At 37.0% G+C, this 24,055-nt stretch overlaps 1 protein-coding gene across 5 annotated transcripts in view; it reads right to left on the bottom strand.

Annotated features, from left to right (window-relative positions):
- The window catches only part of LOC126336819 (mucin-5AC), a 93,675-nt gene extending 71,069 nt beyond the window's left edge, over positions 1–22,606 (bottom strand). The window contains exons 1-8 of one of the 5 annotated variants that reach the window (XM_050000881.1): positions 22,426–22,593; positions 21,543–21,641; positions 9,046–9,137; positions 8,778–8,919; positions 8,437–8,595; positions 8,075–8,177; positions 6,643–6,872; positions 6,446–6,561 (exon numbers count right to left, since the gene is read on the bottom strand). In XM_050000881.1, the coding sequence (XP_049856838.1) occupies positions 6,446–6,561; positions 6,643–6,872; positions 8,075–8,177; positions 8,437–8,595; positions 8,778–8,919; positions 9,046–9,105 (810 nt within the window). In that variant the 5' untranslated portion in view covers positions 9,106–9,137; positions 21,543–21,641; positions 22,426–22,593. Of the gene's footprint in view, positions 1–6,445; positions 6,562–6,642; positions 6,873–8,074; positions 8,178–8,436; positions 8,596–8,777; positions 8,920–9,045; positions 9,138–14,368; positions 15,032–21,542; positions 21,642–22,425 lie in introns of those variants that run through there. The other 4 variants (XM_050000877.1, XM_050000878.1, XM_050000880.1 and 1 more) reach the window with 4 other exon arrangements.
- Positions 22,607–24,055: the final 1,449 nt, after the last annotated feature.

The raw sequence follows: 24,055 nt of genomic DNA, 5'->3' as shown, positions 1-24,055 counted from the left end.
GCAGGCCCAAAATCATGTGGAGACGATCAGTTGAAGCTGAAGGTCAACAGCAAGGAATAGGATGGGAAGAAGTGAAAATACTAGTAAGAGATAGAACAAGATGATGATCCTTTGTTGCAGCCCTTTGCTTCACATAAGGAGCTAAAGGAATTAATAATGAATAAATAAATAATAGTTAATATGGCATTAGCAACAAAGTCATTTGGATATGGAAGACATCACTGAACTAAACAAATTAATTAGGAGTTTAAGGTTTCAAAAAAGTAAGCGCAGCCTCTCTCCTGACGAGCAGCTTTATACTTAGTGCACCATGTGCAAATTTACAAAATGATTTTCACATTCACAGAACATCCAACTTTGGAGCTATGTGAAAGGCCTTTTAATTTCATAGCAGTTAATCAGCCACAGTAGGCTACATGGAGCTGCAAAAGCTACTGGTTTTGGCAGACCTTGCCCTGTATGGTTATTCAGTTCTTCAAGTACAAGAAACAGATATAGTAGGCTGCACCAGAATGGCTACAAGCTTAGACAGCAGTCTCTCTTTTTATACCTTAAAGCTGCAGAGTCATCACATAAATTAGGTATATACACAGGAGATTAAATTCACAGTGTCCAATTATTTTTCATAATAAATGGCTAGCTTGTCCCAGTACATACAAAAATAAAAGAATGGTAATGGAGACATAACGAAATGATGAAGCGCATTTGTTAAGACACTGGCCTCAGACTTGAGAGGACAGCAGAGTCTGTCCAGCCATCCTAACTCAGGTTTTACATAGTGTTCCCACTTCACTTTAGGCAAATGTCAGGGCAGTTCCTTCGGCAAAACCACAGCAGACCAACTGTACCTTACTCATCAAGAATGTGTGAATATTCCAATGCCAGTACATGACTTATGTCTTTCCTTGTTTTAAGCTGACAAATACTTTATAACTGTAAAATGATCACTAGATGAATAAATTACTAATATTAATCAACTGCGTTACTCACAAAATAAATGTCTTCTCAGGTACAATCAAAGCCATTATCGTTTTCATTTAATGCTGTTTTGTATAATTTGAACACTATTTACATTACACTCTTGAATCTGACCCAGCAAAGAAATTAGAAAACTAGACAGCTGACAGATGGGAAGGGTAAGCATTCAAGATTATTAGTTTCACATTAGACAATCTCATGAAATGTAGTGAATAAAAGAAATTTAAATAATCAACAATCCCTTAGCTTACGACAACACTGGAAAACAACAGCCTCAGTTAAGAACAGGGTGAAGTGTTTTTTGGAAGGGAGGGAGCAGGGTGGGGGGTTTGAACTGAATAGCAGACACTGATTTATACAATCAACTGCGGGGTACAAGAAAAGTCATTAAAGTATTAGACATACCGAAAATAGAGTTAATTAAACAAAGAAGTGGGAGTATACTAGACTCTTCTAAATATTTCAGTGTTATTTTGCATGAAATAATGTTTAACTAAGCCAGTAGTAACACGCTTTCCAACAATCATAGGAGAGACTGCTCAGAGTATCATGAATAGCTGATAATCTTTAGATTAAGTTAACTGACCTTCCAAGACCACACCCAAACAGCATGGTGTGATGCTATCAATAGCTATATGGAAATGTCATGATTACAAACGCTGTGTTGTGAGCCAGACTTGCCAAAAATTCACATTTGTACTTTTTTAAATGATGATGATATAACAAAGCAATAAACTGGTCAACACAAATAAGTCATTTTTAAGATGATGAAATAGAAAGTAAAGGTAAGATTTGGAAAGTGGCCAAAAGCTACAACATTCATAGGTAATTGGTAAATCTACAAAAATATTATGGGGAAAAAGTTATAGTGTGTGGATTCCTTACATTTTTGATTACATGATACAATTTTACTTAGAATTTGGACAATAAAACTGCTGTTACAGACTGCAAGAAAATGTGTTCCTGAGTACAACAGTGCAAACTGAAACTTAACTATTATTCAAATACGAAAGTTCCTAAATGAATGTGCTTTTTAATTTCAAAATCACAATAGTTGTCTTTCCTCATCCTTGCAGCAGGTGCAAGAGGGTCAATCTTGAACTGGAGTCTGAAGAACTCCTGCACCTCCTTTCCAACTTTCTCCAACGTACATCTCTTTCTTCCCTGAGGAATGAATTAACAAATTATTTTTTATGCTGTAACATAACACACTGATTCTAAACATATCTGGAGTAGGGAAGGAAAGGTACATCTGTTTTTAAATATGTAATTTCCTAATTTCTGATTTTATGTTTAGTTGACAATTCAGGAACATTTGTTCGTCAAATGTACCACAGATATGAACCATATGCATGTCAATAGACTTTATTAAGCCCACAAGTAGACCTAATGAAAATAATTGCACTTGCTGCAGATTTTAATTTAATCTTTTCTGTTCTCTATTGTAGCATCTGGAGATGGCCTTTGAAGGCTGAAACTGATGATTGTGTCAAAAATGAAAAATTGTTCCTTACAATAAACCAACCACTGTCTCCGTAAAAAAAGTATCTTTCTTTTCTCAAATATAACTACTGGAGTGGCCATTTCTGCAAAAATTCTAACAATTACACGCAATGTGTAGAGTGGTTTCTGGAACCAAAGATAAATACAATCACATAACATTTGCAATTTAAGTCACTCTACCACAATTTCTTAAATGAAAAGGAAGGGAGACAAATACGAGTTTAATGTCCATCAACAACAAGGTCATTGAGACTGAGATGAGTGATGGAGGATGAGAATGGAGAAGGAAAACGACCGTTACCTTTCAAAAGTACCAATCGCGACATGACTGAAGGGAACTGTGTAAACTAGACTCCCACTTAATGCAAATCCAGGATCTTAACCTTAGTGACACGTAATTCTGTCATTCACAATGTTACTAACTACATAGTAATAATATACCATCTCAACTGAAGACATTCTAACAAAATAATACACGATTTCACGTTGCTAGCAACATAGAGGTCAGCGGCAACCACAGTTAATCCTCTCCCATATGCACTTCTTGTGTTTGTTTTTTCAGCTTGCAATATAAACATTAAATTAAATTAAATTAAATTAACACACTGCTACATTACCTGTTACTGACAGTAAGAAAACTCATGCATATTACACAAAACTGTGCAACTGCTATTAAAAATTTGCCTGGAAATAGCATAAATTTTGCACTTACAAACAAGAATACATTCTCCCGTTTCCCAAAAACTTAATAAAAAAGTTGATAGCTACATAGCACAAATCTTTCCAAATATTCAGGAATGTTTCCACTAAGCCATAGTTTTCATATATGGAAATGTTTCAATCACTATTACTCTTAAAGCCTATTAAGATACATAGAAATGGTTCTCGGGTTAACTTCTGATATTGTTGTGTAATCTCCAAAATATTACATTGGTGCAATTAATTGACATTATCACGTGATGTAGACAAAACTAAGGTACCAACACAGCATCCTATATATACACACACACGCACACCAGTCTGAGTGGGAAATGCCCAAGTGAGAAGGCACCAAATTCAGCGGCCAGTACTGAAATATTCCTGGTTTGTTAAGGACTGAGCTACCACACTACCTGCTGGATGACGCTGCTTTGGAGAGTGTGCGCACGCACGCACACACACGCACGCACGCACGCACGCACGCACACAAGGTTGTCATTCCTGTCATGCATTGCCGCCAATCCATCCCAGCTGCCTCTGCTAAACTACAGGTCTGAATACATGTCATTGATGATGAGGCAACCTCCTCACCACAGCTGTTCGAATATGTAAGTCACCACTGCTGTGGTAACCATGACTAACATTTACAGTGCTGGAGTCCACGCTGTGCTAAGTAGGTAAAATGAAGATCTGTTCAAGATATTTACAGAGCCACATATTTCAACAGCTTCTTTTATTACATTGTTTCAGTATGAAGAAATCAACGAGAAAATGTTATTACCTTTGTAGGTCACTCTGTGCTCTGTACTGAGACAATTCACAGCCACAGCATACATCATCTATGTTCAACTCATCTGTCTTCCACAGTACAACAATTCTGCCCGTTGTATGACTTGTTATAGCTACAGGGAATTTATCAGTCACAGAAATTCTCAAACCAAAATTATCTTTAGCAGTGCCTAGTAGAGCTCCAAGTTTCTTTGGCAGATAGAAAATGCATTCAAGTCTTATTTCTTCAGTACTCCCCCCCACCCACCCCACATTTTCAAAGATGCACTGCTGACATATGACAGTAAGACGCCCACTCCTCTCTGTTATTCACTTTGCTGTAGCACCCAGCACATTGTCTGACATGCACTAGGTGCAAGGCACAGCAAATTGAGAGGGTATGTAATGCTATGTCGGTGATTACAAAACTGAGTCAAATTTAATGCACGCACCGATTCAGTTGAGATGGATATCAAAAGCCATTGTATCCTCTTCTGAGGAAAGCTCGCCCACAACTTGTTTGCTCATAACTGTTGTAACCGATCTTCGATAGCCTGGACCTGCACTGGGACGGAGTCGACATCCGAGCTCGTCTCTCACGCTCTTTTGGGGACAGATCTGGGGATCTCATTCGCCACAAGCATGTGACAACATCACAAAGGGAGTTCATAGGCAAGTGCTTGTGGGAACAGGCACCATCTTATTAAAAATGGCCCCACAACACTGTCACAAGAGAGAGAATACATGAAGAGACAGAATCTCCATGACGCACTGCTGTGCTGCCAGGATTTCCTTCAACTACTGCCAGGTATTATCTGAAGGCACATCTAATGGTTCACCATACCGCAACCTTAGAAGTAATATCACTGTTCCTTTTCACAATACTGGAAGAACGAGATCTCCCCAAACGACACCTCCACACTCATCGAGAGTAGTCCAGAAGTATGATTTGTCACTGAACATAAAGAGATGCCATTCATCAGCAGCCCATGCTTCCCAGCCATGGTACCAGTCCAAATGAATTACTCTGTGTTGTGGCATTAATGGCACCCAAAACAGTGGACAGTTATTCCCTAAGAATGAGATTTTCACTCTGCAGCGGAATGTACACTGATATGAAACTTCCTGGCAGATTAAAACTGTGTTCCCAACCGAGACCCGAACTCGGGACCTTTGCCTTCTGCGGGCAAGAGCTCTACCATCTGAGCTACCGAAGCACGACTCACGCCCGGTTCTCACAGACTGGCAAAAGTAAAGCTGTGAGTACCGGGCGTGAGTCGTGCTTTGGTAGCTCAGATGGTAGAGCACTTGCCCGTGGAAGGCAAAGGTCCCGAGTTCGGGTCTCGGTTGGTAACACAGTTTTAATCGGCCAGGAAGTTTCAGTTATTCCCTAGATTGGCTGACACTATTCTCCACAGGTGCAGGTTGACATACTGTTACAGGGACTCCATTACTTGTTCTCAGATGGCAGACACAAATGTGAAGAGGTTAGAATATGCTTAGTGCACAATACTGCAATTCTCCCTTCTAGTGGTGAGACAGGGCCAACCAGAACCCTGATGAGTTCACCTGCACTCATGTTCCTGTGCAGTCCAATATCACACCACAGTCACATCTGATGTCTGGATAGTGCACGATTCGACCAGCTGGGCAAACGCAGACCCAGTGAGATCCCTTTCAATCTCTGTCAGGTGCTCATAATGCTACCTCTCAGAACTATGTGGCACCTTTGTGTCCTTAAAAGAAATCATACAACTGACACTATGCCCCTTAGGTAACCTACCAGGCTTGGGAAAACACAAAAACATCACTAATACACACTGACGGCTGTTCTACGTGTCACAGAGAATCGCAATTCCAATCATCTACATTCTTGCCCGCTGTACGTAAATGTACGAAGCTAAACTGACATCTGACCCAGTCTTCTGGGTGCTTCCCTTTTTCTGACAAGCAATGTAATCTGTCATGAAAGCCTTAAGTAAGACTTAGTATTAAGACATGGTTGATAGTATTTTCTAAGACAATTAGATTTTCCAGTCAGATTGTCACACTTTTACAGTGTAAACTAGATGTTATTTTGATTGCATGTGTTAATGTCAATTGAGAAAAGGAAAGAGGATTAGGAATCAGTGTCCCACTGCAAATTTTATCGTATGAGACTGAGCTCAAGTCTGATGCAAAATGGATAGAAGAGGAAATTAGTTGTCATTTTTTGAAGAAAGGATCCTGCCATTTGTCTTAACTGATTTGATAAACATATCCAGATGGTGATGTCAGGATCTGAATCCAACACCACTTGAATGGGAAATCACTGTCCAAACAACTGCTTTAATTCTTGCAGTAACGCCTAAATCTACCCACATTTCAACTCTGAGAAGAAAGTTTTGTAGCACTTACTTGCTGAAAGAAAAAACCACATGCACTTTTTATGCTGCTATACAATGAATAAACCCATTTGTACTATCACGACTACCAAACAAACATTTCCAGACCTTACCTGGGTTCCTGCCTGAGATACAGTTAATGGTTTCTGACCCGCTGTCTGCAAGATCTGCGGGCGTGGTGATTCTGCCTGTGTCCTATTACTTGGAGGTGCAACAGGTCTGGTAGTAACTGTAAACAAAAATAATTTAAGTTGTTTCAAAAGTAGATATTAGACACAATAATGTTTCCAAGTTGGTGTGTTTGTGTTACCTGTAACAGATGTCTGACGACCTTGTGTGTAGGTAGGTATAGTTGTAATTGAAGATGCCCTCGTGGTTGTTAGCAGTGGTCGAGGTGACACTGATTTCGGCGTTGTTATGGTAGTTGTCTGAACAGTAGTGCCACCAAGCCACATTGTACCAGTCACCACTGAAGCTGCAGGACTACAAGCTCTTGTAACTAATGAGCCAGGGTTCATTGCTCTGATTCCTGAAACAAAACTGCAAAGAAATGGTGTCAGAAAATTCCACAATGTGATGGTAGTAATTGCCAATATATTCTTGCGTGATGTTCCCTGTTAAGTGTTATGTCCTTTATATTAACAATAGCGAGTAACGCACAAAACAGTTAATTTGTTTCTTGCTGTTAAAGGAATTAACGGCCTCTTTTCACAGGCGTGTTCCGAACATAAGAGCATTTTTTCAGGACCAACAACAAAATGGAAGAAGAAATCAAGCTGCTGTTTGATGAAGAAACCATACTGTAATTCATCTACAAAGTGATTAGGAAAGTTATGAAATAATAAACTAGCATAATCTCTGCTCTAATAAATTTCTGGTATTTCACCAATATACCCATCCAACCCAATATCACAGCACAGCAATGAGAAAGAAGAAATATGAAATTCACACAACTGCAAATAGAACATTCCACATAGAGAGACCACCGTTTAACAAGTCAAGCACCTTCAAGACAAACCCAACATAAACAAAATTGCATGTTACCAACCAGATTCAAACCAATCAGCTTTTGGGATTTGGTGGTAGCTTTCCTTTGCACCTTGTATCTTTTGAACTCTGAAATCACCAAAATATCTATCTTTACTAACTGCCATATAGTTATAACAAGAAAATTCTGATACTTTTCTAGTGAAGATACTTGCTGTCACTGACTGTGACAATTTCTGAGTTAAAAAAGGAAAAATGGAGAAAAGTCCTGGTACGAGAATAACAATTATTGAAATGCTGGGTTCTAAATGAACAAATAATGTGTGAGAAGTTGTATGGCAAAAATACCTATATCATGTTTCAGAGAAAAATCGCAACTCACATGCAGTCATGGTACTTAGAGCCAGTACTGCTTCAAAAACACGAAACCAATTATTTGTTACTTCTGAACAATTCATAACAGAAAAAATTCATTTTTCAATATTTTTACTGCACACAGCAGCTACCTGCAGCAAAAATTTTGCACATGTGACACGCCCCCCACACACCTTTTCTCCTTTTCATTGTGGTATTCTGTTGCATACTAATAAAATAGGTTTTCTTGTCCTATTCAGCTCTAGTGCAACAATATAATCCCCATGTCACTGCTTTCAGAAAACTGATTTTTTTTAATTTTCGCGGTATTTTATACAAAAATTCTCTGTAGAAAATAAAAGAACTTGAGAGTTTTACCAAGCTATATACTTTGGATATACCTTGTTGAATGGGTTGAACCAGCTGTCTGCAGTGTAGTAGCTCTTACTATTGGCGTAGCAACTGCAGAACGAGGTGCTGCAATGTTAGCCACAGCTGCAGCTCCTAAAAACAAAACAGTATTTTCTTTTACACTGATTCAGCATAGTGTACTTTCAGAACAATATTCTGAGATCAGTATTCAAGATTTTAGTCCTACTGTGAAGAGACACTGAACAATGCCTGAACAGCCATCGACCCATGATTCTTCTTTAAACATATATGTACACTGTATTTGCATGGATCACTAATTAAACAGACAATCTTAAACACTTCCCACGAAGATACTGACTCAGAAATACCTGAACAAGAAATAACGTATTACCTCGGGGGACATGATACGATGCTGTTGTAGCATTTACAGCCAGAGCAGAAGCCACTGTTACATGGGGACGAGGACTCATCATGGAGGATGCACTTTGCGTGAGTGTGATAGTATTATTGGCCGAACATGTTGTCACCACGTTAGTCCGAGGTACACTCACTGAAATCAGTTTACAGAGAATCAGAGAAAGAATAAGGTATAGAACAAAGGATGCATACACAATGTTTTATTATTGTAACAAATTGTGAACAAACTCAGGAATTTTGCTAATTTTGGTACATACTTAAATTAGCAAAAATTACAATCAATCACATTTTAGTGCAAATACAAAAAATTTTCACCTTGTTTTAAGGTCCCCTGTGTTGCCTGACCAATTAGTGATGAATTTGCTGAATGTGCTATAGAGGTTCCAGAAGTCAGAACCCTCGTCTGGGCATGACCAACAGCTGAAGTAATAGTACGGAGCTGGCCAGTCGTCTGAGACTATAGAAAATTATAAGATTACACTTCTGAATTATAATGTGCTTCACAAAATACTACTTTTTTTTATTTGATAATATTCAACAGAAAATATTTTCATTGGTAATGGCTTAAACAGATTGTACTCACAGTTGGGTTCGCCCTCACCGTTTCCATTGACTTCATCACTGGTTTTGAGAGCAAGTCCATTAAGAGAACTTAGTACTGTTATGATTTACATCCTGCATAGAGGAAGACAAGCCTATGTATAACACATACAAACACAAAAGTACTCTTACTATGCAATTATAATTAAGCTTTATAACAAGATCAGGTTACAACTAAAACAGCAGGAAAGATTAATATGACACTATGATGTTAAGAGTGCACACCGTCATTAAAATCTCACATATTTCACCTAAACAATTTTTTAAAACTCAGTAATTACCCTACATCAAGTCTAGTCTGCAAAATTATTAGAGGATCAAATTTTAAGAAACTGAAACAGCTCCAGAGTCATGAAGGATACAACAATATTTACTGGGAAACAAATGGTTAATACCCAACTTGTGAATGCAACAGATCAGATTCCACTTGGAGAAAAACATACAATTCCACAGACTAAGGAAAGCAAAAGTAGCAAATGATGTTCTAACATAACCTGTTTTATTGAACTATTTTATTGAAAAAATAGGCAGAGCTTTAGTCAGTTCAAGGAAGTTATAGAAATTACTCAGTAGGTCTCAAGAAAATTGGAAACAAATTACTATATATAAATCAATTATCTAAATTCCCATGAACACATGTAGCAGCGAGAACTTCCAATCTAACTTTCGAGCATGTTACAGTGTGTTACAATGCAACAAAACATTTCTATTAGAACTTTCATACACCACTTGGTTGCAACATTTAGCCAATTGACTCTTACAGAGACTTACGCATTGCTGAAATAGGAATTTGACAGAAAACAGTACATGCAAATCATCACAACTACTTAGGGCAGAGGGTAAGGGAGGGGAGTGTAAAATAATAATAATAATAATAATAATAATAATAATATAAAAGCAAACTGCAGACTAAGAACCTGAAAAGCAAACGACATTCATTCTTCCTGACATAAATAAAACTCCAGCCAAATGGAACTAACAGAGAATACAGAAAAGCAGAAAAGATACAAAGGGCAGAATGAATGGTCACAAGCTCCACTTCCTCACAAGAAAGCATTACACAAATGCTGTAAAGCTCAACTGGCAGATGATTGAAAATAAGGTGTCAACTCTCCTCAAAGGCTACCTACAAAATTTCAAGAACCAACTTTAAATGGGGCACTTAGGAATATACTAGCCCCTTCTAAATTGCTCCCAAAGGGGCAGTGAAGACAAGATTAGTGTAATTCCACCAATTAAGCCATCATTCTTTCTGCACTCCATACTCAAATGGAAAATGAAGGAACCTAATGTGTGGTTTAACAGTAAGTACCCTCTGATATACAATTCAAGGTGGTTTGCAGAGTATGACTGTAGTTACATGTAAGTGAAAGTACCTTACATGGTTTGTGGATGACAGAGGTAAGGACATGAACTAATTTTATTATACTTAATAAGAAAAACCTGTGACTGCTACACATTCAGAAACAAATTGCTTTGAAAGAAATTTGAAGTGAAAGATTAAAAATAGAACAGTTCAGAGATCAAAATCAGCAATGCAATACACTAGGGGAAAAAAAGAAGAGGAAAAGACTTTGTTGATAAGACAAGTCCAGAAAATGCCATAACACAGTTAGCAGTGCAAACCAGTGGGAAACAGACAAACCATTAATTCACAGAAAGAACAGAAATCAGAAAATTAAAAATCGTATAATGCATACAAAATCCATTTCAAATGGATGCACGTTTAATGTAAGTTTCAAGTTACAAATAAACTTTCAGGATTATGGGAATATGAAAGTACTTATCACATAAAAAAATTGTGATTAACATACTTTTTGAATTATCAATTAACAACTTACATAAAAAAATATTTTCGTATTAAAATGGGAGGAGGGGGAAGGGGGAGGGGCAGCAGCCAGGCCTTACTGTTTTAAACATGAAGCATATACTGAGAATAAGTGACAAAATGATTTCTCTACATTTTTAAAACGAAAATCCTTTCTTTTTGTTCAGAATGTACATTTTACACAATCCATTCCCCATAACACCCCCTTTTATTTTGACTTAACAACATTTAGTTTTTTGTGCAAAATACTAAAACACTGATGTTACGGCAAACCCAAGTTTCACAGTGAAATACGATTTCAACCATTATGAACGAAATTTCATTACTCTGTTGCACTGGAGTGGTGGTATTGCCACCAAGGAACATAACCTGGAGGAAACTTAGGCATAGCATTTATTGTAAACATTAATATAAAAAAAACATTTAACAGAGACTGAAAAATCTCGGTATCAACAACATCAGTTTTAAAAGTAAAAGGGAGACAAATCAGATCTACGTTCAAGCTGCTCACATTCTGATAGTGGCACAGAAGGCCTCTGTTAAAAATTACAATAATTGATATATGAAAGTAACTCCCACTACCTGATGACAATCATCACTTAATGTAATATCATGATAAAATATAAATAACAATTCTTCAGTGGACAAACTTTGGGTATGATACCATTTTAATACAATTTACCAAAAATGAAAATTTTTGTTCTTAACAAACACAGACTTTCAGCAACACATTAAAAAAATGTGGGATTTTAAGAGGTGAATGGAACTAAAACATATACTGACTACCTTTTACCACACAATAAACAAATTATGCTGAATTCGACAGTAGAAATCCACTTTGTTATACTTTTTGGTATAAATTATGTTGACAAATGCCTTGAGTATTTGTTTATTTAGGACATTTTTGAAATGTTTAACTCAAGTCAACAGTAAGAGCACTACAAAAAGCATGTAAGTGCACAGCTTGGAGAATCCTTTTTAAAGATCTTTTAATTCTGACAAATTTCCGAATACATTTACTCCTTAATGGTTTATGTTATTGGCAATAAGAATTTGTTTCAGCTGAATCACGATCAGCAGCAGCAGGAGCACAACAATTTACAACCACTGGTTAGGTACAACGTCCACACAAGCTGCTTCATTTCCCCTATCTCCTACAACTGCTCAGCTACCACAGTGTTCCAGTACTCCAAATACTGTCCTCCACTCATTTCAACCATCTGTCCCTTGGTCTTTTGCCTTGGAGCAGCGAGTTATGCATCTTCCTTCATATTCTATTACATGATTCTCTTCTGTCCTTCCCACATTAGCCTTGTTGATCCTACCCACTCTTTCAAGGTTACATCCCTTACTATCTCCTTGATTTCTTCATTTATTATTCTTTCAAACATTGTTGAAGCTACTATGCTTGTATACTATTCACTTGGTCCTCTGTGGAACACCTTGGTTCTACAACCATCTCCTGACAACCCCCCTTCCTCTCCCCCTCCCCCCCCCCTACTATTACTACTGCGCACTACTATTCTTCAATGACTTATTATTTCCTCTTCCACTTTTTTCCAGTACACATCCAAAATAACTGAAGTTACTGAGTTCAGCCATTTTCTTTCTGTCACAAATACCGGGACAGTCTTCATCATCTTACTGATCACAAGCATGAACTCATTTTCCCTCATACTAAGCTCCACATCATATAGTCCTACCGTCTCTGCCCAAGCCTTTAAGTATGGCTGAAATTAATCTTTCTATTCCCCCAGATTGGTTGGTTTGGGACATAAAGGAACACAACAACAGGGTCATCATTCCCTGTTCCCCAGATAATCAGGTTGTCATCAAAGATCATTAACTTATTTTGATCTGCAACACTTTGTCAGCTTGTGGGTTATGTTATCCATGACAACTGTGAAAACTAAGGGTTAAAATTCATTTTGTTTTATATTACTTCTACTGCTGACATCTGATCTACACCCAATACACTTCTTTCTTGGATACTGCCCACTGCTGAGTCAAATCCACCCATGTCAGTTCCTTTTCAGTTTATTTTCTTTGGTTGTTATGCATCTTTTCATTACACCTCTTTTTCCTCAGCTATCAACTATCCCATTTCAAGGTAAAAGGTCTTTACACATCACTTTCAATTTCTTATTATTTATTCTGTTCCACTGACATCCACTACAGTAGGGTTTTCACTCACACCTTTCCTCTTTCCCTTCAACAAGCTATACAGTACTTTTTTTCATTCCTTTTTCTCTTTTCCTCCACAACTTCTTCCCTCCCTCCTCCCCCCACCCCATTTCCTTCACTCTTCTGCTCATCTCATCCTTTGCTGACTCAAGGTATCTGCTTTCATATTTAAATGTCGCTGGTTCTTTAACCTCTGATACTGTAGCTTCAACAATAGTTGTCTAACTTCCATTACTCTTCCACTGTTATGGATGCACCAATAGGTATCTCATTCCCTATAATTTTTGATAATTTGCTCAATTTTTTTCCTCTTTCTGTTTCCAGTTGCTTTGTTTTTCCTCTCTTTATGTGGTCCTTCATTCTCCCCTGGTTCTAAGAATCATTACTAGCAGTGAGTGGTCACTTAAGATTCTGAATTCTTATCTTTAAATCAGTGAGTCATTATTTGGTTCCCTGTTAAAGACAGTAGAATACACAACAGATTTCCTTTCCTAATTACAGTCATTCCATGTTGCATTACTTCTTTCTTCTTTGTTGTGCAAGATATTTCCAGTCAATCAATTTCTTTCATTTCCACGTCCCTAGCCTTTTCATAATCTCTTCATATCCACTTGTTGCTGTACCGATGTGGACCATATAGCTGTGACTGCAGTTCCAATTCAAATTCCTCTTTTTTTCTACAGTTGGCGGCAATCTACTTGTTGAGCTGCAGTATCTCAAAACTCCTTTCCACTGATACTTTAACCTTCATCCTCTTGTCATTTATTTCTTTCCTTATCTAGTACGTCCATTTCACAAGACTACCCACACTTCTCTCGGAAAATCCATTATAATCAGAAGCCACTCATTAGCTCTTATTTTCTTTGTTGCCTCCATTTCATCTCTCCCCATCTAACAAAGCAATAAATTGGGAATTCAAAAGAAAATTGAAAACCTACTTCACTACCCACTCTACCTACAAATTATCTGAGTATCCAGATCCAAAAACTGAAAATTTCTGTTACTTATGTGGAACTTAGGTGTACAGTTGTATGTTAAATAGGCAGCTACTGTAAAAAAGCCTCAACACTTACAAACATTGGTAAATGCTGTATCTGAAAAATTGTCTTGTAACCAACACATCATCTGCAGTTAACGATAACTGAGGAGGCAGTAGGTTTTCTCAGTGTAGCGGCGTTCTTTAATTTACTTAGTGAACATTAAAGCAGCATAAGCATGGACAGCACCAAGCAGTTTAGAGATGGATTATATAAATAAAAACGCAATCCTTCACTTGCTCGAAATCTTAACTCACCTAAAGTTAATCAATGACTGCTTTGAACTTTTGTTAACATTGCATTCAAACATCTGTGTGTTTTTATACACGTACTGGAGTGTCATCTGTTGAATTTAACAGCAACCTAAGGAATACTAAACATTGCATGCCAAACACTGTGCTTCTTGACAGAGCCGCAGTTTCATTTTCTTTCCCACAGTCAATTTTAACTACACCAGCTGGGAACTGGAAATAATAAGCTAAGTTGTTTTTCTGGTATACATTCTTTCTTGTTACAAATAGTTTTAAACAAATACTGTACACACAACTAAGTGGTGTTTCTTCCTCAGTCAGTTTTCATACAAAACAGGGAAGTTATATTTATGGCTTATCAGATTACAATTACAACACTACTACATCCTATACTTGGTAATCCTACCTGTTTACAGATTAAAACTATGTGATATACTGTAATTCAAGCTACTATCCTCAAAGATCCAGCTGCAGGGGATGTCTCTTTATCCCAGCTGATTTACCAATTTACTTTAAGTGATTTCAATTCCCAAACAACATTTTTTGCTAGTAACAATAAACAAGCCTCAAGGTCAGACACAGAGGGAACAAGATAAGATGGACAGAGAGGAGGAGGGAAGAGGAGGAGATGGACAGCAAGTGTGAGCAGCAACAGCAGCAGGAGGAGATTACAACATGTACCCAATTACGATACACATTTAGCAATTGTGAAACACTGATAGGTTCATTAGTTGTAAACAAAAGTACAGATTAAGATTCTTTACTTTGTTTTCCTTTATTATGGCATACTTATACTCATTCCACATCCCCAGAGGTTGACTTTCTTGATGGGAATATGCAACACAATGAATGAATGAATGAATTTTCACAACATGCACAGAGCACAATATGCAAAACACTAGACAGATTCAGGCTTAACAGACAGTAGGTCAGAAATACATCTTATAAAAAATAGATAGGTATGCAGCAATACATGAAGCAACTATGTTAATCTCTTAGAAAATGAAGGTTATTCAAGTACAGAATGAAGAGGCATTTAGCTTACAAAGTAAACTTGCAAACAGTTATGCATATGCAAAGAAAGCAAATCAGAAGTAAATATCAAATGGAAGACACCATTCATTAAAGGGAGGCTTAGGGTTCGGGGGAACCATACTAGAAACACAAAAGAATATACCAAATCAAAACTATTTGTAAACCAAGAACATCTGCAAGGAAACAATGAGAATTTGTTGAGAGAAACAAAAAAGTTTCAGTATGGAATGGAAAAAAGCTTGTTCAGTAGATATTACATCATTCAAGATGGCGAGGCAATTAACAACATTTCTTTGAACCACAAAAATTGGCAGACAATTATGGAAATAACATTCCAGAATTAACATCAGATGACCTGTATAAAGCTACTTGAGGAAAGAAAAATGACAATAAGCCTGAAGATAGTGATGTAACACAAATAGTTTAAGCTGGAGGAAAATGATAGAAAAACAACTTACACAACCCATCAAATTCTAACACGTGTAAAACATGCACTGTAACAAAAATTATAGTTACCCTCCTGACATATTCACTGGTGCACTATTCACAACCTGCCACCTCCAAAACTAATCTAGACTTTGAAGCAATCTACAGATCAGTCTGTCACACCACAACCTTCATTCTACAAATACAAAATACTGTTTGAGTTCTGTTCCCCCCTATCTTATGAAAAGATATGGCTCATCATTATGTCATGGGTCAAAGCCAATGTCTGATATAGGTAAGTTAACTGACTGGAAAAGTGCTGGAATTATTCTACTTCACAAGAACGGGGACAAGGAAGTTTAAAAAAAAGTGGCCCAATCAGTGACTTTTCTGAAATTTACAAATAAAGAAACAAGTTACCATTACAAGCAAACAAAATTACAGAATAGAGCACTGTGTACGAGAAACAATTTGTCTGGGGCCTCACTGATTTTGGAAACTTCTGACCCGGTTTCATCGAGATCTACACAGCCTTGAAAACATCGCACTGATTCAATTCATGTCAGTATACTGAAGGAGACATATAAATAAATGATACAGCTAACAGACTTGATCAGGATAATGGGAAATTGAAAACCTAAATAGTAGTAAAGCAAAGAATTATGGAACTTACACATCACAAGTATTCTCAGAAAACTGGTAGGAAGTTTCCAGATCCATGAACTGGGGAAAAGACGAAGGCTATGTATTGGAACAACACGTCTTAAACACTCATTTTGCAGAATGAGGTTCTAATGCAAAAGGGAATAATCTGAGGGGAATGGAGGGGAGGGGGTGGGGGGGGAGAGGGATGGGGGGAGAGAGAGAGAGAGAGAGAGAGAGAGAGAGAGAGAGAGAGAGAGAGAGAGAGAGAGAGAGAGAGAGAGAGAGAGGGGGGGGGGGGGGAGTTTGAAAACAGGAATGAAAATAGATTCCAAAAATGACAAATAATCAAAACACTGAAAACAGTACAAATTAACAATTAATTCACAAAAACAGGTTCACTTATTTTTGTATTTCATATATTTAGCGCAACTGGATGAATAGAAAGAGAAAGAAACAGAAAGGTAAACACAAATGAGTGCCGTGAACAAATCAGATAGAGCTTTCAAAACTAAGCTTCTGGCATTTCTAAAAAGGTCCAGAGATAGGGGTCGGATTCATAAAAGTGAGAATTATTTTCAATGTAAAAACCATACAAAAACTAAGGGTAGTTTAGGAGCAACAGTGATATCTATGGTAGGAATTTCGGAAATAAATGAACCAGGGAATAGAATGGAGGACGTAATAACGGCCACACTGAAAATCAAATTTAGATACGTGGGGCATGTAACCTGGGTTCAGAGAGTAGATACACAAAGACAATTCTTTACCTGATTCTTTCATATGGGAAGACAACAATAAATGTGTAGATGACATTAGCAGACATGCAGGAAAAACATAGCTGAATATAGCTGTTGAACATAATGCCTCGTGAAAGTTCTAGAAGCTTTTTATCCTGCAACGGATGTCAAATGAATGAGAATGAAAACAAAGTGGTAGTGATTAACACAAAGGCCTACACTATTCATATAGTATGTATAATGGAAGGAGTTTTGAACAGAAGAAACATGGCAGGAAATACAACAACTAAAACGAGTCATATCCATAATGAGCAAAGAGGTTGAGCATAAAGAAAATTGTTTCAGAGTGAGAATTTGGATAAAGTCATGAACATTATGCGCAATAGGGAAGATAATTGGTGCCTCTAGTATCCCACTGCATAATTTATAGGCTGCAAATGCAAGAAAAATATTCATACCATTTTGTCAAAAACTGATATATCAGAATTGTTGCTGTGTGCAAAATACAGGTCAATTTCTTGCAAAGAAGAAAACCGCAAGAAACCAGTATTGATAATGCTATTTATTTCCACAAATAGCAACACTGCAAGTCTGGGACCAAGAGGTTCATCTTCAGATGGTTGTTCACTTCTATACAAACAATTGTTGAAGATTACACGTGTTTTTGGATCTCTACTACACCTCACATTGAAAAATTCTTAGGACAGGGGTGCACTACGATGAGAGGAGGGAACCAACTATGTTAGAGACGGCCTAATTAAATGTAACCATCCCTAATAATAATCTAACATACTGTAAACAACTCTTTCATGTTCTTCTATTTGACTTACATTGAAAATTCATACAAAAACAGGGGGCATGAATATTTTGCTAAATTTCCTACATAAATTTCTCATTAAATCTGTGTACAATATTATTTGCATCTTATATAAATTATTTCTTGTTTCCCGCGTTTTCCGTTTAACCCTTTGTTGTACATAAGATGGAAATAATGTTCCAAAGGTAAGTGAAAATACAACACCTACTGTGTCCCCAGAGACCTCAAACTCTTAAATGTCCAGACTACAGCTCAACTGGTTTGTGATTACTTCATATGCATTTCTAAACCCCATTACTAATTGAACGGGTGATTTACTGTTTATTTTCGTAATTTTACTACATTTCAATGAGAATTATATTTCTTTCAAGAGTATTTTGACGCTTCAGTCTGCACACTGTTCTGACTGAAATGTCACTTTACGGTGTTTGACATGCAATCATGAGCTCAACGGGTCTGGTATGGGTCTTAACCTCGTACAGCTGAAAAAAAAAAAAAAAAAACCGCAAAGCGCTTTGTTTAGAATATTAATCTTTTATCAATCCGCTCGAGTATAAGTCCAAGACTAAATTTATTTCCAGTATCAATGAAATCTGCAATTTCTTGTTTTGATAGAAGCAGAGATATGGGAAAACATTTACATTTTACTGAATTACTCTATACCAGCAATTTATTGAGACCGGAAAGGATTTTTTTTGTTTTTTACTTCCACGGTATTCTACGCGCAATCGTCACTAGGAACAGTTGTTATAGTTATAGATATAATCGTTTATAAATTTAGTTTTTCCACAAAAAATATTTTCTCCCTCCAACATTACGCGAAAAAAGTAGTCCCTCCCTGTACACATGACAAGATGCGGTTGAAGGCTTAAGTGCACAAAGCGTAACAGCTTCGGTTTTTTTTCCAAATTTTGTTGTTTTAAAGACAAAAAGATGTCTGATACGTTATTTTCTCTTGTCTAACAATCACCGGCAATAAACCTATGTCGTTGGTCAGTAAACATGCATCATGGTGAACAGCAATTATTCGAACGGTGACGGGAATTGGGGCAGCGGTATTAAATTACGTCGTATCTTACTGGCTACACCAGGTTGGGTTTAGTTAAGCAGAGCGGTTATTGAATTTAATAGCAAATCACGGTGAACTGACGCTGGTAACCAGCTTTTTGGTAAACAGTACTAACGTTAGAGATACTAGTGCTACGTAATTTTTATCGGCGAAGGAACAACGTTCCAGGTCATGTTGCACCTTTAAGTCGACGAAACAGTGCGTAGCAAGTGATTCACAAGAACTTCTCATAGGTGTAATCAGTAACATTGTTCAATCATCATCAGTAGTGAATTCTACTTATTTGGCTTCTAGACAGTATTCTAACTATATTCCCGCTTTTAAAGGATTTCTCCGAACATCTCAGTGAAGCAGAGGAGAACGGCAAGATGGCTGACAGTACGTAACCAACTGTGACCGCGAAAAAATTTTACATTTTAACGTTAACAATTAAACACCGAAATTAATTTAAATGCGATGTTTGATTTTTATAACTGCTGAACTCTTTAAGTGCATTAGTAGCAACCTACGAGGACAGCATTTCAACTATAAAGTCGTCCTACATGCCACGTACGTATAGGTTAATGGCGGAGCCGTCGCAATTCTCTACAAATATGTTACAATTATTGCCCCAACAAATTAGGGAATAGTATCACGGCGAATGCTTTCATGTGGTGCTATTGCAATTCTTCTCTGCGCTCTCCATCTCTCCCTGCTTCATTGTGGGAAAAGCGTGTGCTAAAGAATCTAATCCGCCCCCCCCCCCCCCCCCCAACCGAAGAATTTCACACTTCGGTGGGTTAAGTTAAAGCAGAAATCAATAAATGGCAATCTTTAAGTTGGCAGTGCAATTTCAATTATAATATTAAAGTTGGATCGGTAATTTATAATGGCGATCCTTAAAGCGTTTAATGTACAACACGAAAATCAAATTTTAAGTATGTCACAGTCATTTTCCATTTCGAGTGCAGGGAGTGGTGGCCTCTTAGTGTTCCCTATGTAATACATGATATCCAGAGTTCGTGATTTCAATAATGTTTAACCATAGAATGTATGGAGCAATTCTTAATGGCTTTTGCTCATGTACCAATATAGTTTAATTAAAAAAGGAAAAAACAGCCATAATTAATTCAATGTCAATACAATGTATGAATCATTTTAACAATCTTCATGCAGTTAGGATCTTTGAAGGAGCTGCTTTCAATAAATAAATTATTAACCTTTCTGTCCCAACCCCACCCCACTTTCACTCTTTATAAACTACAATCTGAGTTTAAATTTAAAGGTCTAATAAGAAACAGCGATTTTTCTCTCTTATTCATAAATATGGCAGAACAACTTGCTCCATTATATAAACTAAAATAGGCCCTATCAACTGAGAAATACAGAAAAAAATATTATAATAATTTTATACATTATAGTTTACTTAAACTTTTAAATACTTCATTCACTTTCATCTTCCTTAATCCACGACTTACAAGTCACCTATCTCAGCATTGGGTTGACCACATTAAGAACAATACAAGTTAGGCTGTATGTTCTGTGCAGGGAAAAAATTTACATAAGAAAATAGTTTGTTTCGCTGTGTGTATCTCTTGCAGAAATGTAGAACATAAATGCCAATAAATAAAGCATAGTTTTTTAATAGACAGTATTAGGATTAGCAGCAAGGTTAATATAATGTTCAGAAAACTACATTTTTCACAATGTAATCACAGTGTAATCTACATCCATGACTAAAGGCATGTTTTCTATTGTTGTAATAATATGAAGTATGATCCAAAATGATCTCTTTGGGCAAACTGTATGAAAATTTAACTAAGGTGTGAAGAATATCAGTTAAAATTCATGTGATGATAGGCATTGTCAACCAGATTTGAACAGAAGGTTGCACAGGTGTAATCAGGAACCACAGTTTTTGTCCCTGTCCACAAAGTAATAAAACAAACATTCAACTTTTATTGAACCTAGTATGATAAATTTTACTGCCAGAAATCAGGATATTCCTTTATCTTTGCAGCAAAACTATTCTGATGTACAACATCTTGCAAACTTGACATATCAAATCACTTGAAAGCAGCTTAATTATTACCCCTCTTCCCCATTTATACAACTAAAACACTGACTGGAAATTATTTCCATGGTATCCCACTTCATAAGCATACAGCAGATAATTAAGTCAAAATTGGGGATGTTAAAGACTTACTATTTTTTCCCAACACTGGCATTAATAATTAACAAGCAACAGCTATTAATAACTCAACATCGGCAATTGGTCTGACTACTCTTCAAAACGGTTTAACTTTTATTGTGGTAAATTTCTGAGCAGTTTCTGATATTTATAGTCGCTCTATGGAACGTGTTCGCACTTTTCGTCACAGTAGCATACATTCCCGCTAAATATTTCCATTAATATAGGTAGGCTATGCAAAATACTTTGCAAATGTGAGACTGCTCGAAATGACTACTTACATTACTTTAATCTGTGCCTGGTTATTTTCTCTTGGCTGTCAAGATGATCGGCTGGATTGCAATTTGCTACTGCGCTCCCATCCATGCCGTGGCACAATGCTGTTGACAATGAATCACAATAACTTCTCGAATTACAAGCTTCATCTTAGGCACAAACTTATGAAGTGACCACTTTAGAGGCAAGCCACTTTGTTCCCTGCAGTAGGTATTAGAACATCTACAGTATTTTCTCACTCTCTAAGAAGCTGTAAGCTTAGAACAATCAGACAATTCATGTGCAACAAAAGCCAGATACGGAAATGTACTTTAAGTAAATTTTCTGTAACGAACGCGAGCGGATATAGGGCGTAACTATTTTGTCGTTTTTACTTGTACCTCGTTTTACACACCTAAATATCTTATATCTAAATAAGACGCAGTCTATACTATCAAGCAATCAAACATAATTGGTTTATTTGCCAGTGTAAAAAAACTAAATCTGGCACGTCAGTTGCGGGACATATACGCGATACGCGTGAAAATTCTCGCAATTTAATTCCGTCTGTCGGGCTTCCAGATTTGAAAATGAAAAACGTTTACTCACCGGAAAAAAACATTATTTTCGCAAACAGATTTTCTGTCTCTTTAAATGAGGCCATTTACAGAAACTTTCTTTACCATGACGGCGATAGCAAATGCTGTTGCATCTTGCAGTAATACATATGATGACTTCAATAATACCGAGGAAACATATGTTTTGGCACGTAATGTTAACAGCTGAAGCTTCATCTGGCAGAATGTATACCCACAAATGATAGCGAGACGTTACTTTATCGAAACGAGTGACAAAATCAGCTTACTTCTAGTAGAAACAACAATTTTAAGCCTGTAGCATAATACTTACGTTTCCCACTGAATAATTTCAAAACAGCACAAATTCACGATTAAAACAGCGGTACGATACACATTCAATAACCCACCATCAGCTCATACAAACATTTTAATCTACGCCAGAGTAAACATAACAAAAACACTCCACCACGAACACTTCTGCCCACTACGACGTTGATCTGCAGCGCTCGAACGGTGGATGCAGGAACTATGCGTGGAACTTTTAACCCTATATTTCACGTTTATATTCAGTTGTAATGTGGAAAGGGTGTGCCAGTTTTTTGTAATTTAAAACTATTGCTTATCTCAAACAATACAATGGACGACTTATAGTGAAAAATTGTATACAAATCACCAAGTGTCGCAGAGCATCTCTGTTTTGCCATAGCAGAGACTTGGCAGCAATGTGAATCGGAATAATTTCCGTCGATAGGGGCAACAGCGCCAACATAACTATTTAAATCTAACCCGTGATTGGGCAAGTAGCGTAGCTATCCCTTCCATGATGGTACGGTGTATTTCTCAAAGACTTTTCGTTTCGATATTAGTGGTTGTGTCACGAGCATTTAGAATGAATGGTTAGTTAACTGCTAGCAATATTGATATAGATACGAAGCTACACATTTCTCCACTAAGTCCTACATTAGTGTCGTAAAACATAACCTGTCAACAGGCGCATCCAAGGTTTTCATTTGTGTTTCTGTTTTGTAAATGTGTGAGAACACCTTGTCTGTAATGTGAGAATTAATAACAGTATATTATTTAATGTGCGAAGATTGTAGTTAAAAGGTATGAATGAAGTAATTTTTTTCCCTCGAGACTTACCAACATATGTAACGAATCGTTGACTGCGTTCACATTGCCCACGAAATTTTTAACTGTGTAAGAGGAAAAAAAAAAAACAAGTATTGTTATTCATTTTCAGAACCTACTCGTTTTGTTATTTTAAGTGCTTTTGCAGACAACGTAAGAGCCAATCTGGTACCGCCATTGTCCTTACTATTGTGTAGTGAAGACAAACGCGCAGAAGGAAACCTGGAACTGTAATATTTCGCGTCAGGTCCTTATAGTTCGTACATAATTCCTGCTCACAGCATTGCAGTATTGTAGTTTAATGAATATTTTCTGTCGAAATGAATTCTGATTTGCCCCTTTAGGATCTAGAGGAATTCAGTGCGCGTGTGGTTTCGCCTGAGTAACAACAATTATTTGTAAGGAAATAACTTTTTTTTTTCATATACTGTCATACGTGTTTGCTGTAGATAAGTTATATTTACGTGTTTAGTCAGCAACATCTTGAAAGTTTTGTAAAATAGGTATGCGGAACAGGACAATTTAAGTAACACTACAAAGAACTACGACTATTTGATGTATTAAATATGTAGCATCAATTATTAAACTGCACCATCCCTTCAGACACAACTGTAGTTTGTGGGAAGTGTTACATAAAAAATTCACCCTCATTGTTTTGTAAAGGTGTAATAGAAAGCTACATAAACGTTTGGGACACATAACATTCAGTTGTTTGAAATATGCGAAGCGCATAACGGAAGGGAACACTACTCAGGCTTTTAGTGGAAGACGTTGAATTACGAACAACCAATCTACGTTTGTATTACTGAAGGCGGGACGGGGGAAGCACA

Source organism: Schistocerca gregaria, chromosome 2, assembly GCF_023897955.1.
Source record: "Schistocerca gregaria isolate iqSchGreg1 chromosome 2, iqSchGreg1.2, whole genome shotgun sequence".
Lineage (NCBI taxonomy): Eukaryota > Metazoa > Arthropoda > Insecta > Orthoptera > Acrididae > Schistocerca > Schistocerca gregaria.
The sequence above is the reverse complement of the archived record's forward strand: the minus strand, read 5'-3'. Positions and strand labels throughout refer to the sequence as shown.